This window comes from Prionailurus bengalensis, chromosome E1, assembly GCF_016509475.1.
Source record: "Prionailurus bengalensis isolate Pbe53 chromosome E1, Fcat_Pben_1.1_paternal_pri, whole genome shotgun sequence".
In the NCBI taxonomy this organism is placed as follows: Eukaryota; Metazoa; Chordata; class Mammalia; order Carnivora; family Felidae; genus Prionailurus; species Prionailurus bengalensis.
Window position 1 is genome coordinate 43,443,755 of NC_057347.1, and position 16,921 is coordinate 43,460,675.

Below are 16,921 nucleotides of genomic sequence, written 5' to 3' on the forward strand. Positions count from 1 at the left end.
GATAAACAAACTATAGTACATCCATACAATGGAATTTTACTCAACAATAAAAGGAGATGTCTGATACATGCAACAACTTGGATGTATTTCAAAGGCAATATGCCAAGTGAAAGAAAGCCAGTCTCAAAGGTTACATACTACGATCCCATTTATATGACATTCTCGAAAAGACAAAACTTCTAGGGATGGAGAACAGATTATTAGTATCCAGGAGTTATTAGCAAAGGGCGAGTGACCATAAGGAGACAGCATGAGGGAATTTGAGTAGGGGTGGGGGGGTGATGATAAATGTTCCATATCTAGACTTTGGTGATGGTTACATGAAACTATACATGTGTTAAAACTCATAAAACTGAATACTAGAAAAGTCAATTTTACTTAATAATAATAAATTTTTAAAAATAGATAAAGTATCTTATAATACTTATACTTCACTATGCATATTTGGAATATTGTTCACTCTTTATTGCAATTCTATGCAAGATGATAGTCTTAAGTTCATCAAGGTTTCCAAAATTTAACTAGTTTTTTTTTCCTAAACACTACTTAAGATTGTTCTCTTTCCACCAATGTTTTAAAAACTAAATTCAAATCTGAAAAAAATTTTAACTTATTTTCTCAATATAGTCATATTTACCGAACAGATGTCTGATGATAAGTGATAGCCTGTTGCCTAAAAAAAAAAATTCAACACCAAAAATGATTATCTTTCTAACTGCAGAAATGACTGAGAATCAGGAATTGGAACTATACCCTCAGCTTTACCAAACACTTCTGTATGATAGGGTATTCTTGCCATATTTGGTGCAAAACAAGGTCACTGCAGTTTGCCACTAAAAAACTGAGATTCTACATTATTTCGTAAGACATTTTTATTCAAGGTTGCCTGCCAATTTATCATGAAACAAAAAGCTGCTAAAAAAAAAAAGTATGAATTTTGCTATCAGTGTGCCTTATGTTGCCACTGGAATCATGACTTCCTTCTCAGTCCAACCTCAAAAGTCATCTGTGTGGATGGGAAGCCAGAGACAATAGGAACACTGTAGGATCATAGGAGCAATCTGTCTTAAACATAATTCAGTATTAATTCTGACCTTTTCACAACCTTACTAATCTTGTGACCTGTCATCAAGTGCCTTCCCCAACCTAGTCAGTACAACCACATCAATTTTTACAGGTGTATTACTTAAATAAAGGTAAGTTCTTCTTGCAATAAATTAGGAGTCAGGTAAGGAAGATGTCAAGATTAATATTCACAGATTACAGCTGACTCATCAATAAGCCCTTTACCAAAGAGTTTAAATCCTTTTTAGTTCACTGGCCTCTAGCTCTGTTCTTACCATCTGCAAAGTCTTCCGCCATAGAAACAAAGCTGATGCTGTCGCGCCCCTGGCAACTGCCTTTGATAACGGCTGTTCTATATTTAACTAGTTTGACCTATATGTAAGTGTTCATCTCCGTCAGCCTGGACTGTCCAGAATCACAGAGGTGATGCCTTTCCTTATTATGTAACACACACCTACCCTTCATGGGGTCATTAGCTGAGTATACCAAGCCCTTTCTGGATATAAGAATTGAGAAAAGGTGTAACTGAAAAAGCTGGCTGGATTAATATCTACCTAGAAATTCTTTGTCAATTCAGTTTTATCATTAACAGTGTCATATTTAAACTGTCTGCAAGTTTTAGAACAGCACCAAAGATACCTGTGGAAACTGTCACAACAGATTTTACAAAATGCTTCTTTACAGGACGTTTTGACTCACCTGCACCTAGTGTTTAACATTCAGTACACCATCAGGGTGCTTTAGATAAAATTTCTGTTTTCAAGTTTTTTGTTGAATAGTTTCAAATGTTTATAAATATTGGTATTTCATGACTTTTTATTAGAAGTCTTTCACAGAACAAAATGGAAAATACATTTTTAAAAACAGAATACATAGAATAAAATTCATTCTATCTTGCAATTACCATGAATCCACTGGACCTTTTTATAAATCTAAGATATATTATGCTAGTTCAACATTCTAGAAATTATGTCATCATTACTCATCAATTATTCCTAACTATCTTAAAAAAGATTAAAAGAATAAGAAAATGGAAGAATGATGGAAGTGCTCAGAGGGATAATGCAACGGTGGAAATCAAAACCCCATGACATCACCCTTCAGCTTTCTTACTGTGTTGCCCCAAGTACACCACATCTTTCAAGAAGGTAGAAAAGAAATCTGGAGACAACATCCTCCATCTTTGTTGCCTGGTTTTAGCTTTAACGGAACACAGTGGAGAATTCACATTTTTTTTTTTTAATTCTCTGGCCATAACAGCAAAGAAAAGAAAACGGACAGAGGAAGCTATTTCATATTTATTAAGTGAATCCAAAGATTAACGCAGAGTGATTAGCGGCACCTAATGAAGATGGTGAAAATCATCATTATAAGTAAAATCTCAGAGTCTGTTCCCTCAGATGTTATCCTGTATAAGTTTTCTCAAACTCAAGAATGAGTGAATATTTCTAAGGACCAAAAAAAAAAAGGCATTTTCATCTAGTTACTTATTAAACAAAAATCTTCACAGTGCAATATTTTGTGACAAAAAACTAGACCATCTCATTTTTCTAAAAGGACACATGACAGTATTCTTTCATCTTTTATTTCATCTGAGCATCTCAATTTCCTTGATATGGTTTCAAATAGACAGATGCTGAAGACAGGTATTATAGAGAGATAATGAGAAGAAACAGGTGATACAGACATTAAAAATCTGATTGACCAATCTAAAAGGTGTATACAAGTTTCAAAATGAAAATGTTTTGCAACTATGGAGCACCTGGTGGCCATCCTCTCTTCAACAAAATGAAGACTTTTTAAAAATTTCTTAAGTACTGTGTCTTGCCAATGCGAGTATAAGAAAAACCAGAAGTTATGATAAGCTAGACTCTGTTAGAGGTGTATTTAAAACAGAATCAGGGGGCGCCTGGGTGGCGCAGTCGGTTAAGCGTCCGACTTCAGCCAGGTCACGATCTCGCAGTCCCTGAGTTCGAGCCCCGAGTCAGGCTCTGGGCTGATGGCTCAGAGCCTGGAGCCTGTTTCCGATTCTGTGTCTCCCTCTCTCTCTGCCCCTCCCCCGTTCATGCTCTGTCTCTCTCTGTCCCAAAAAATAAATAAACGTTGAAAAAAAAATTTTAAAAATAAAACAGAATCAGTCTGTAGAAGTTCATGCATGACAACTGATGAACAGTTAGTCACACTCAGGGGCTCCTGCCCATTTGGATAGATGGATACACACACACACACACACACACACACACACACACACGTGTATCTTCAAATCCAGGAAAATATGGAATAAAAACTTGGTTTGCTGTATTTAAGTTCTTATTAAATATTTAATAGTCTTTCACTCCCTTATATTCTTACATTTGTAAATTATTTGTAAAATACCTTAAAAATAATTTATTTTTTTTTAATGTTGTATTTATTTTTTCACAGAGCATGAACGGGGGAGGGGCGGGGGGCAGATGATCTGAAGTGGGCTGTGCACTGACAGCAGTGAGCCTGATGTGGGACTCAAACTCATGAACCATGAGATCATGACCTGAGTCAAAGTCAGACACTCAACTGAGCCACCAGGTGCCCCAAAAATAATTTTTAAAAAGGAATTCTTTCAACCCAGATAGTAAATGGTGGTGATGATTCTTCTTGGTATACTTGGTATTAAAAAGATTTTTGAAACAGAAAATACTGTAGTATTAGGGATGAATGGTAAAACTGAATTGGTTCTGGCACTATCTGAGGAGTTAAGATCAGTTATTGGACTTGTACCAATCCACCTGGACCCATGCCTTCTAGAACCAATGTGCCTTAAAAGGCCAGAGACTTGAACACATGAACAAGTGCTTAATGGGACACAGAGCAGCAGGGGAGAAAACCACCTTGTGTCAGTGAAACAATTAAGCACTCAACAAGCAGACTAGGAGCATTAAAAGGTTTAAAAGGTTTAAGAAGGCAACGTTAACATTTTATTTTTACTGTCAATAAAAATAAGAGAAAGAGGAAAATGACAGGTTAGATTTGGCAAAGCTAGATTTAATAAAATATTAGATGTTATTGTGTTTCTATTATTTATATTGACCCATGTAAATCTATTATTATTCATTTTAATGTTTATATGATACCCCATTTGCTACCAAGGAAGAATCAAGATGCTTCTATTTTTACCCCCATTACAAACAGTGCAGCAATCAACATCCCAGTACAAGTCATTTTGTGCTCAAGCACCACAGTGTTTCTCTAGGGTTGCTGTTTTGTAGGAAAACTCATCGGTCATGGGGTTGCACATCTTCACGATGTTGCCAAATTCATATGCAAGATATTACCCACTTGGTATCTTCTTCTAATTCATCCTACAACTAATAACGTATATGAGGCCCTGTTTCTTCACAACTTCACCAACTTTTGGTGCAATTAGTCTCTGTAAATTCTGCCAGGTTGTTTATAAAATGTATCTCATATTATGCATTTTCCTGAGCATATTTTCATTTGCTTATCTTCAGTTGGGTTCTTTCTCTGAGAAGTGCCTGTTCATATCCTTTGCCATTTTTTTTTTTAATTGTGATGTCTGCCTTTTTTGTACATATTATACAGGAGTTACTACAGAGAAGTAATATATAAAATGCCAATTCTTTGGCGATTATATGCATTGTAAATATCCTCTCCAGTTTGAGATATCTGTATTTAGTGTAATTTGTCAGAAGGAATCTTCTTATTATATTAATGTAACCAAGTTAACATTTTTTTTCCTTAATGGATTTGATTTCTGTATCTTAATAAAGAAATTCTTCTCTAGCCTCAATTCTTAAAGCTTCTGGCCTATTTCTTCCAAAAATATTTTCTCTGGCAAGTTTTAGTTTATTTTTTGCAAATCCATTCTGCAATTCTGTATGATGTGAGATAGGGATTGTATTTTATCTTTATCCAAACAGAAAGCCAATGATCTCGTCCTGATTCATGGAATATTCTTCCCCCTTTGATTTGTAATGTCATTTTTCATACAGCAAGTTCTTCTGTGTTCTATTCTGTTTCTTCGGTCTGTTTATGCAAGAACATATAAATGTCTCGATTATTACAGCATTTTAGTAAGTTGTGATATCTTCTGAAATAAGCCTTCATAATTTTCCAAAACTTTTATGGCTCCTTGAGCTTCCAAAAAAAAAAAAAAATCAAGTTGTTAAATTAAAAAATCGCTGTTAGACTTGACTGGGAAAGCATGAATTCAAAAATTAAATGACAGGACAGACCTGTCATTTTTATGATATTGTCGGTATTCTCACATGTAAACATGTTTTATCTTATCATTTATCAGCTCTTAAAAAAAGATTCTCAAAAATGTTTACAGTTTTCTTCTTTAATTTTCCTGTAAATATTCGATTCTAGGTACCTTATAATTATGACTGTTGATGTAAGTGGAAAAACTTTTTTTAAGTTACATTTTCAATATCTTCAAATTTTCTTTGAGTCTTGGCCTTCTGAAGTTTTTGAGTTTTCTTGATTCCTTTCCCAGCTCCTTCTCATGCTTTGGAAAAGCATGAAAGTTATACACAAATCTCACATACACATTTATGTTCATTAATAGTGCTATTCTCTTCCCAAATAATACAAATATCTTATATATATTTAATCTACTTCCCATGTTTTGTTCCATATTTTAGTTCTACCCTTAAAAACCACCCATATTGATGATTATTATTGTTGTTGTATACAGTGAGTGATTATTAAGTTTACCTCTTTTAAACTTTTTATTATGAAGTATGGGGTACAGAGAGGGAAGGTTCACGAAATATAAATGCATTTTTCAAGGAACCGTCACAAAACTAACATCTAGATAACAACAAGAAACAGAACAGTGCCAGCATCCTGGGAACATGTCCTCACAGCCCTTCCTCAATATCCGTCCCCTATTTTTCCCCATAGGCAATTTGATTTTTTTATGGTAATTACTTCTTGCTTTTCTTTGTACTTTACCACGTAAGCATGCATTGTTAAACATTATATTTTCATTGAACTTTATATAAATGGAATCATAGAGTATGTATTCTTTCTCATCTGGTTTTTTTTGCTCAACATTTATTTGTGAGATTCACAACTGTGCATAGCCATAGTCTATTTCTCATTACTGTGTAGTACTTCATTGTATATTTACATGCCAATTTATCCATTTACTGGATATAAAGTTCTAAGTTAAGAGTTATTTTCTTTCAACTTCTAAAAAGTAGTATTCAACCGATTTCTGGTTTCCATCATTTGCGTTGAGAAGACAGCCACCAGCTAACTGTTGCTTAGTTAAAGATAATCTTTCTTTTTTCTCTAACTGCTTTTAAGATTTTTCTGTTTTTGTCTGGCACTTTAACAAAGATTATCTATAGGAGTAAGCTTCTTTAGTATTTCTCTTGCTTGAGGTTCATGTAACTCCTGGAAACTATGAATTAATGTTCATCAGTTTTAGAAAGTTCTAAACCATTTTCTCTTCAAATACTGCTTCTGACCCATCCTCTTTTTCCCGACTTGCTGGAACTTTAAATATACTCACCAGACCTCCTCGGGGAATTTTCTATCTCTCTTCATTCCTTCCATCCTTTGTTTCTGGTTATTTTTGTCTAACATCTTTTAGTGCACTAATTCTCTCTTCACATGTGTCTAATCTGCTGTTTAAACCCATCTACTTGAGTTAATTTCAGTTGCTGAATATCTCATTACCAGAATTTCTGTTTTATTTTTTTAATGTTTTTATTTCTTTTTGAGAGAGAGAGAGAGAGAGAGAGAGAGAAGAAGAAGAAGAAGAAGAAGGAGGAAGAGGAGGAGGAGGAGGAGGAGGAGGAGGAGGAGGAGGAGGAGGAGACGACACAGAATCTAAAGCAGGCTCCAGCCTCTGAGCTGTCATCACAGAGCCCTACGTGGGGCTCAAATCCACAAACTGTGAGATCATGACCTGAGCCAAAGTCAGATGCTTAACCAACTGAGCCACCCAGGTGCCCCTCCATTTGAGTTTTTTAGTTTCCAGTGCTCTGCCAAAATTCTCAATCTTGTGTCCCTTTGAACATGGCAAGTGTAGTTATTTTAAAAGTCTATATCTGAGAATTCCAATATATGGAGGCCCAATTTCTATCACCCTTTGTTTCTCTTTCTTCAAGTGGTTTATGTCTTTGTATATCTGACTGCTTTTGATTATAACCAGGCATTTCATTTGCAAGCTATAAAAATAATTTGTGACTTTGCATGGTATTAACTTCTTCTAGGAAGGATCTATAATTCTGCTGGATGCTGGAGAGCATGAGCGATTTAGGAACTCTCAATTTAATTTTAGAGAAGTTAGATGTGATTCCAAGCTGATCTGCAGCTTTGACAGGATGTCTACTTCTGGTTAACTCTTGCTTCTGTGGTGTAGCCCTACAGGTTCCCAACCCAAACTGAGGCATGTTCATCAAGTGTCCTCTCTTCATGAGCCATGGATTGATTTTTTGCTAAAAACTTTTTATTTATTTATATTTTTAAAAAGTAGTTTCTAAACCCAATGTGGGACTTGAATTCACAAGCCTGAGATCAAGAGTCACATGCTCTTCCAATTCAGCCAGCCGGGCGCCGCCATGATGGATTTTAATCCCTGCCCCCTTACTCCCACTGGCCTGTCCAAAGGGCTGCACAGCTGTTCAGCAGATCCTTCCAGAAATGGCAATATCTCCAGAGGAACGGTAACCGTACACACAGGACCTTTTATTCTAGGCCTCCGTTCTCCCCCTAGATCCTAAAAGTTCGATGCCTTTAAGCGAAAACTTTTTCAATATTTGTTGAGTTCTTCTGGTAGTCTTCATGGCAGGCATGATTCAAATTTCCTAATATGCCACTATGAGAAGCAGAAGTTCCAGATTTTATCCACATTAGCAACCAATTTCATTGCTCAGCATTATTTCCTGTATCCTGTTTCCTTCTACGTTCAATTTCCTTCAGTCTCAACTACATCCTGCTTCACATTCTTTCAGCAAGCCTCTGTAACTAGTTAATTCTATTAGCCTTTGCCTGAAAAAATATCTTCACTTCATCTTTATTCCTGAATGAGAATTAAGCTGGGTATAAAATTTTAAGTTGACAGTTATTTTCACTTAACTGTGAAGGTATTCTTCCACTGTTGTCTGCCCTCTCTTGCTGCTGTTGAGAAGTTGGCTGTCAACAAAATGGATATCCTTTTGTATGTCATCATCACTTCTCTTTTGTTGACATTTAAGATGTCTCTCTTTTTCTTTGGCATTCTCTACTTTCACTACAATGGGTCTAGAAATAAATTAATTTTTATTTATTCTATTTGGGCTCATGGTGCTATCACAATCTAAATATTTTCTTTTATCGATTCTAGAAGATTCTCAGCCATTCTATCTTTGAATATTGCCTCTATGCTATCCTTTCTATTGGGACTTCTCATCTTAACTCTATTATCTCTACATCTCTTTCTTATTTTCCGTCTCTCTGTGCTACATTCTGGGTGATTTCTCTAGATCTATTTTTCTGTTTATCACTTCTCTTTTCCCCTGAAACTACTGGCTTTTGTTTAACACAGCTGTTGAGTTTTAAATTTTGATGATGACATTTTCCATTTATTGATGTGGCTTTCCCATGAGAATCTCTTGTGGCCTGGATTGCTGGAACATCCCCAGGGGTCTGCTTATAGCTAACAACCCCATGTTATCATTAGTCCAGGATTCATTTTTATTCTTATTTTTTTTAAGTAGGCTTCACACCCAGCATGGAGCCCAACACAGAGCTTGAACTCACAACCCTGAGATCAAGGCCTGAGCTGAGATCAAGAGTCAGGACACTTAACTAACTGAGCCACCCAGGTGCCCCTGGAATTCATTTTTAAGTTAATTTCTCAGCTTGGGAGCCCTAGACCACATAGATCAGTGGTGGTGGTTTATGTGTGTGTGTGTGCGTTTTTAAATCCTAAGCATCAGTTAAGAATCCATACTTTAGAATTCCCATTGGAGATTCCTTAGCTCCCACTCAGATAGTTAAATGTTTTTGTTATTTTGTTGTGGTCAGCAGATAATTTCCAGTCCATTCTTTTCATAGAGGGCACGACCCCTTTGAAGGTTCAGGCCCTACTCCATACCTTAAGCTAATTCAAGGACTCATTCTCTGTCTGCTAGTGGGTGCTAAAACTCAAACTCACACATTACCATAACCAAAAGTTGCAATGAATATTTTTACCACTCTAATTTTCAGAGTTTTAATATCTAGAAATCTCCTTTTCTTTCTTGAGAGATAAATTATACATTTAAAATAATTTTAGTTATATTTTATCCAGTATTTGAAGGTGTTTATAGAAGAAAAGTTTTCAGTTACCTAGTCTACTGTATTGCCAGAAGCAGAAATCCTATAGCATTGTTTTTAATTAAAAAAAATGTTTTAAGATTTTATTTTTAAATAATCTCTACACCCAACATGGGTCTCAAACTTACATCTCTGAGATCAAAAGTTACATGCTCTACAGACTGAGCCAGCCAGATGCCCCTATGGCAATGTTTTAAACATCTGTCTATGAAATAAACATGCTATATAGAGAGAGATCTATATAGATCTAAATATACATCTATATCTATCTATCTACAGAAAGATTAATTATAAGGAATTGGATAACTCAATTATGGGGGTTGACAAGTCCCAAAATCTTCAGTTGACAAGATGGAGTCATAGGAGGGCCAATGGTATAGTTCTAGTCCAAAGGCCTGATGTTTTCAGTCTGGGTCAAAAGGCAGGTAAAAACTGATGGCCCAGATAAAAGCAGTCAGGCAGTAGGAAATTCCCTCTTACTCAACAGAGGAGCAGCCTTTTTTGTTCTAGTCAGGCCTTCCAACTGACTGAATGGGGCCCACCCATATTAGAGGAGGCAATTGCTTTAGTCTGTCTACCAATTCAAATGATAATCTCATACAGAAATATCCTCACAAACACACCCAGAATAATGTTTAACCAAATGTGTGGGCACCCTGAGGCCCAATCAAACTGACATGAAATTAACCATAACAATTAGTAAACTCTGATTTAACTTTTAATTAATTTTTTTCCTAAGACCCACATCAAGCTTTCCTTTGAGGCCTAACAACTCTCACCTGTCACTCTACAACTGAGGTGACTCAATGGTAAGTAAACAAGCTGCTTTCTGCACATGGACCTTACATATACATAATTCTACAAGTCATGTGAATTTAATTTCCCCCTTTTCCAAAGGATAAATGAGTTCAAGTCTCTGAAAATAATGTGGAATAAAAGTGACACCTGAAAATAAATTCATGATCTGTTTTTGCAAAACCTTTGGCTTACACAATCATCTATCTTTGTATTGTGTATATTTGGGTAATGGCATTTGCTCCCATCATGTAAATCTCCCATAATCCCTGGTTCAGTGATATAATTTGGTACTAAATAAATTTCACCTGCATGCTTTTCAAAATACAGGTCACAGAAACAAGTTTTCCACCACAGCTTTGGGTTTCATTCATCATATTAAGTGATAACAAACTTGTACTAAGTTATATTAACATTACCCTTCTTTGCTCCTCTTCAGCATCAGCAAAGAGTTTACGAATGTTAGCCTCGGATTCTCCCACATATTTATTAAGGATTTCCGGCCCATTGACCACTTTGGGCTCCCTTGCATTCAACATCTTGCCAATCTGTCGAGCCAAGAGAGTCTTACCACAACCTGGGGGCCCATATAACAGGATGCCTTTAACATGTTTGCAACCTAAAAAACAAAAGAAAACAGTCTTATATTAACCACCTAAAATCCAAGTGAGACATCTAAAGGAGTTTCCTTTCTTCTTCACATGAATGTTAGGAAAACTATAGTCATGCCATTAACATATAATATCCAAGTGCCATGAGCAAAACAAGAATGAACAACTAAAGTTCTTTTTTTTTTTTTTTTTTTTTTTAAAGTAGGCTCCACGCCCAGCTTGGGTCTGAACTCACAACCTGGAGATCTAGAGTGGCATACTCTACTGGCTGAGCCAGCCAGGCACCCCTAAAACTCTTTTTTTTTTTTAACAGAGAATCCAGAAGCAATTCCTACACGAGTGCCAAAATTTGAGGGGGAAAGCTGCCAATTAAAAGTCTTTAGAAAAGTATATTTGAACTATCATTTAAAACAAATACTTTTAACTCTGAAAACATCTCTTTGACCTAAATACCTAATTAGGAACTATTACTTATTTTCCATTCTCCTTTAAAGTCAAGGAATAAAAGAGATCTGCTTTTAGGCAAATTTAACCCAACACAAATCTATTATAACACAGTAGGCTATGGAAACTGTATCTTAGTCATAGAAATTATAGGTGTACCTGTTGATACAAGCCCTTGAAGAATGGACAAACATGTTTTGAGTTGGACTGGTATAGGCAATCCATAAGATCCAGACGGATGTCACACACTTAGTGGGTAAAGTTGAATGTCCTACTTCATGTGACTAATGCCAAGGGAGGCACACACTTTTCTCAGAGCCACCAAGATGAAGACGAAGTTTCAAAAGAATAGTATTCAATTCTTTTCTAAGCAAGCATTGCTAAATATGCTTGAAAAGGTATCAGTAACAACAGGGAAAGAGCAAGACTGGTGATTTTGACTCCCCAGGGTTTTTTTTAGCCAACTCTTCACGAGCATTTACTCCACTTCTAAGATTGCAGTGACCTGTGGTTTCAGTTTACTCGCTCTAGGAATTCCCACCTTTCCAGCAGTTTCACACTTAGGGTGCAGGACTCTTTTTTTACAAGTTTTTTTCCTTATACTACACCAAAAAGGCACTTTGTGAAATAACAATTTATTAGATTTCAGTGTCACACTCAAAACTATAGGTGAAAAAGAAAATTTCTGAAAATGGAATATACATAGTGTTTGTCCTCACTTGGAACGAAAGCCTTAAGAAATAATTTCTTTGAAAAAATATATGACAATACATTTAATAAGTCCCATAAAAGCTATCACAAGGTACAACCAACTCTACTGGGAATTTTAACTTCTGAGTAGGAAGACCCTTTGGGTTATCAGTATGGTCACTGCTTCTATATGTCAAAAAAAAAAAAGACTCTCCTTTAAAATTTTTGAAAGTAATGAGATCTGTGCTTACGGTTAGATTTATAGAGACAAGGGGAACTTAGTGGAAACCCTTGAAGGCTTACAGTCTTAACCCTTCCCTCACAGAGTAAATTCCTGTCCTGAGAATCATGGTCCAATAAATGTCTTTGCCCTTGATCCACCCTTGGAAACACAAGTAGTAGGGAGATAAGGGGATAAGCCCTGAGCTTCTCCTAGAGGCAAAAATCACAGAAGCACTGCCAGCATCCAAGCCCCTGGGACACTTTTGACGAAAACTTTAGAACCTTGCTCCTCATCTTACCCTCTGAGCCAACCGCTACCATCATGATTTGAAACGATTCACGTAAACCATAGCAGAGGGAGGTGGGCATGGTGGTGGTGAAAAACGGCACAGGATGGGGGAGCCACAAAGGAGAACATGAAGACTTACTGAGGCCCTACAAAGTGCCAGGCCTTATCCTCATCCTCCAATTTCTTAACTTTCTCCAAGTTTATCAACTACCTAACCATACTTCCTTCCATATTAGGCTATACTTTCTTTCAAGGGTTCTCAACTCCTTGGCCTTCTTCTTACACTTCTGTTCTACTCATCCCACAGGCCCTGAACACAATATGGCTTTACTGCACCTATGCATGGGCCACAGAGCACAGCCAGAGAAAATTACACCACTGTGCTGATAGGATGTCCTCACAATTTCATGCTATCCAATTTTAGTTCCACACTCACTGCTTGTCAATACTACCTGCCACCTTTTACTTGTTCTTGTTAGACCACCTTCCGCTCTCTGCACTACTTTTCCAGATCTTCCCTGCTCTGCTCTTCTCAAGTGCTACCCCACGCCATTAATTCATAGAGAAGATCTAGATTCCTGCTTCGCATATTTTTTTTAAAAAGACGAACAGGTGTGAACTCCCTTCAGCTTATTGCTTCCCTATCCACAAATTTATCTGCAGACGCATCCAATCTCCACCTCAGCACTGGTTCTCAAAGAAGAGTTCCTCTTCTCCAAGGTTTAAGTTGCAATTATTTGTTTATATACCTTCTTCTCTATTAGACCATGAACTATTCAAGGTGCTCTCTTATCCATCTGGCATCGCAAACATCCACCACAATGCCTAGCACAGAATATGTACTCTTAAATAAATGGCTAAGTAAATTGTTGACTCCTTTCCTACAAACCTCAAAGAAAATGAGGGAAAGAAGACCATTTTAAAAAATTATTTGAAGCTCTTAATTTATGAAATAGTGTTTACTTTCACAGCTGGACTAATTTAAATACCTAGAACACGTATTTGCAATGACTGGGGCTTTGCAAACTTAGCAGAGCTACATAATTTATAAATATAGATCTTCTTCAACTTACGATGAGGGCACCTCCTGATAAACCCATTGTAAGCTGAAAACAACCCGTGTGATGGCGTGGCTGTCTGGGGGTTGCAGGTTGCTGCTGCCCAGAATCACAAGAGAATTCATGCTGCCCAGCTCTAGTCCAGGAAAGGACCAAAATTCAAAACTTGAAATATGGTTTCTACTGAATGCATATCGCTTTTGCACCATCATAAAGTCAAAAAGCATTAAGTCAAACCATCACAAGTTGGGGACTGTCTGTACTAGAGTCTTAACTCTGTAACTCTGTTTTTGTACATGGAAAACGCTCGATTTAATGTGGTTTGAATTAAATCGACTCAGATTTATAAAATAAACAATTCACAAAATATTACCATGAAGTTGAAGAGAAAGAGATAAAATTTATATCCATGGAACTTACTGTCTACCATACAGATCTCTGAAGTGACAGAATCTATTCAATATGACACCAACAGGAATGTCATAGAAGCTCTAGCCCGTGTTAGAACTAAAATTCTTTCAGGATCTCAAGAAAGCACATCAAAAATATACATTGACATGTGAAGATTTTCAAAATCCACTTCCACAAAGGAAGCAGTTACTTGAATAAGCGGTGGAAATGGGACTTTGTTATTACTACTATTATGATAGCCTATTCTGACTTATTAAATAAGCATTGGTCTCTAATTTTAAATGAGTCATAAAAACTCTTCGTAAGTAATTCCATTCAACAAAAGTGTATTAAGCTCCTGTTTGGACTAGGCATGAAACTAGGTGTTAGGGATACAAACATGAAAAAGGCAGTCCCTACCTGCAGGGCATTTCTGGTTTAGTAGGAAAGACAGAAATAAAAATAGGTTATCTATAATATAATAAGACATTATCAGAGATATGTATGAAATGTTTTTGGAACCTGGCCAAGAGAGACAGATCCTGCCAGGGTGATGGCAGAAAATTAGGGATGGACAATAGGGGAAGAGATAAAATTTAGTGTGGGCTTTCAAGGACAGTAGGAGGTTCATGATTGGGCACGGGAGAAGAAATGGCACCTAATGAAGGAAAGTAGCATGATCAAAGGCATAGAGGTATGGACATAGAGGCTGTCCTTTCAAAACAGCCAGTAGTAACCTGTTGTGGCTATAGCCTTGGAGCGGGGCGGGGGGGGGGGGGGGGGGGGCGGCTGGAGACGAGGCTAACAGGCTCCCAACTACAGAAGACCTTGATACCATGCCCAGGAGTTTTTAATTTGTTTTATAAAAACCTGAGGTTTTTAATCAGGGAGGGTGCACAATGAGACATGTTTAAAAACTAACTCTGGCGGTAGAGTGGAGGAAGGTCTAGAGAACAAAGATCACGGGGTACAAGTGTAGTTGGAGGAATGTTTTTAACCTTTTTGTGGGGACATTGCCTCACTGGCTGGCTCTGGATTTTTGCCAGTTAAGCTTTCATTTCCCTCCAAGTCCTTTGGAAGCACAGGAAAAAATGGGTCCAGAGGCCTTAGGAGGACACCTCCCTACTGATGCCCCAGCTTTCTCCTGAGCTTCTGCAGGGCATTAAGACCTGGCTCTGATGCTGGGAAGCCTCTGATCTGTGGCTGCTGGACTGTCCTGACTGCCAAGCTGAACTGATCCATTCACTTGTTCTTTCTTTATGTCTTACATACCCCCTCACTACTTAGAGGTGAGTGCCCTGGGCTGGTGAACTAAAAACAGCACAGAGCAGGCATGGAAAGCAGAGAAATCAGTGGAACTGACTCATTTAAATTGTAATTTTCTCTCATTCTCTTACCTTCTTCCCCATGGAATAGTCTAATGGACCTCTCCAGAAAAGTGCACATTTAAAAAATTTGCATGCAATTTTGAGGGTATTCTTAGATCCTCTGAGATCTACTCATGGAATCCAAAGTTAAAACCTCTGAATGTGCTACTGAAACGATCCAGGCAAGAGACCAGAAATGGAAAGAGGCAACAGTCATAAGAAACTGTAGTAGGAGGGGCGCCTGGGTGGCGCAGTCGGTTAAGCATCCGACTTCAGCCAGGTCACGATCTCATGGTCCGTGAGTTCGAGCCCCGCGTCAGGCTCTGGGCTGATGGCTCAGAGCCTGGAGCCTGTTTCCGATTCTGTGTCTCCCTCTCTCTCTGCCCCTCCCCCGTTCATGCTCTGTCTCTCTCTGTCCCAAAAATAAATAAACGTTGAAAAAAAAATTAAAAAAAAAAAAAAAGAAACTGTAGTAGGAAAAGAAAGGAAGATTTGGGAGATACTCATCAGCACTCAGAGACCAAAAGAAAATAAGAGGAAGAGGAAGAATCAACGTTGACCTTAAGGTATGTAGCCTGGGCTCATGGTAAAATAATGATAACCCCAGAACATAACTAAGAAGTTAGCAAGAGGAGATTAGAGGGAATCATCACTTTGTTTTTGGCTATTAAGGCATTTGAGATTCAGGCAGCAATGTCCATTAAAAAATAGGTTGAAAGCTCAGGAAAGATATCAAAACTACTGGTTCCATGCTTCTGAATGCCTGCTCTGGGCACATGGAAAGCCACAAGAAGTTTTAAGCAGAGGAGTATGACCATAGGGACAAATGCTGCAGAGACAGAGGATGAGGCCTGGAAAGAGAACACTAGATTTAAAAACCAGGAAGTTCAGGGGCGCCCGGGGGGCTCAGTCAGTTAGGCGTCGACTTTGGCTCAGGTCATGATGTCACAGTTTGTGGGTTCGAGCCCCGTGTCGGGCTCTGTCCCGATAGCCCAGAGCCTGGAGCTGCTTCAGATTCTGTGTCTCCCTCTCTCTCTGCTCCTCCCCCGCTCATGCTCTCTCTCTGTCTCTCAAAACTAAAATAAAACATTAAAAAAAATTTTTTTTTAAACCCAGGAAGTTCATGCTTATCTGGGCCATAAGGTCTTAGGTCAGGGTCAGATCATTTTGGGTTGAGGTAGGAGAAGGAAGCTAAGTAATATAAGCAGGAACAAACAGAGATCACAATTTGGGGAATTCTGGCAATACAAAGGAGGAATTTTGAGAGAAATACCTTGCAAGACGAGTTAAGAAAAGGGGGGGAGGAAGTAAGCTGAGGTTATGCCCGTTGGATTCTATTTACTGTGTGAAGTAGGAGCTAGTTCACCTACAAAATGAGGGATGAGGACAGGATACTGGGAAGCTTGGTAAAGATTTGGAAAGACCGTGGGGAACTAAGAAGATGTGTGGGAAAGTGTCCCTGAGCACATAGGTGCCATTAGGTAAGTGAACTCAGCATATGGAACTCAGGTCACCGAGGGACTCTCCTCTTTGTTGTGATTCTATAAGTAACTTAACAGTGTTACGTAAAGTGCAGTTTCTTATTCAATTCTATAAATACAAATTTCATTAAAGCTGGCATAAGAATCTTGACCTTTTTTTGGCTTGAACCACTTTATTTTGTTCAAAACTGAACCT

At 37.7% G+C, this 16,921-nt stretch overlaps 1 protein-coding gene across 2 annotated transcripts in view; it reads right to left on the reverse strand.

Annotated features, from left to right (window-relative positions):
* Window positions 1–16,921, reverse strand: part of NSF (N-ethylmaleimide sensitive factor, vesicle fusing ATPase) — a 148,890-nt gene that overhangs the window by 62,872 nt on the left and 69,097 nt on the right. For both annotated transcript variants that reach the window (XM_043584857.1, XM_043584856.1), the window contains exon 9: window positions 10,593–10,792. In XM_043584857.1, the coding sequence (XP_043440792.1) occupies window positions 10,593–10,792 (200 nt within the window). The remainder of the gene's footprint in view (window positions 1–10,592; window positions 10,793–16,921) is intronic.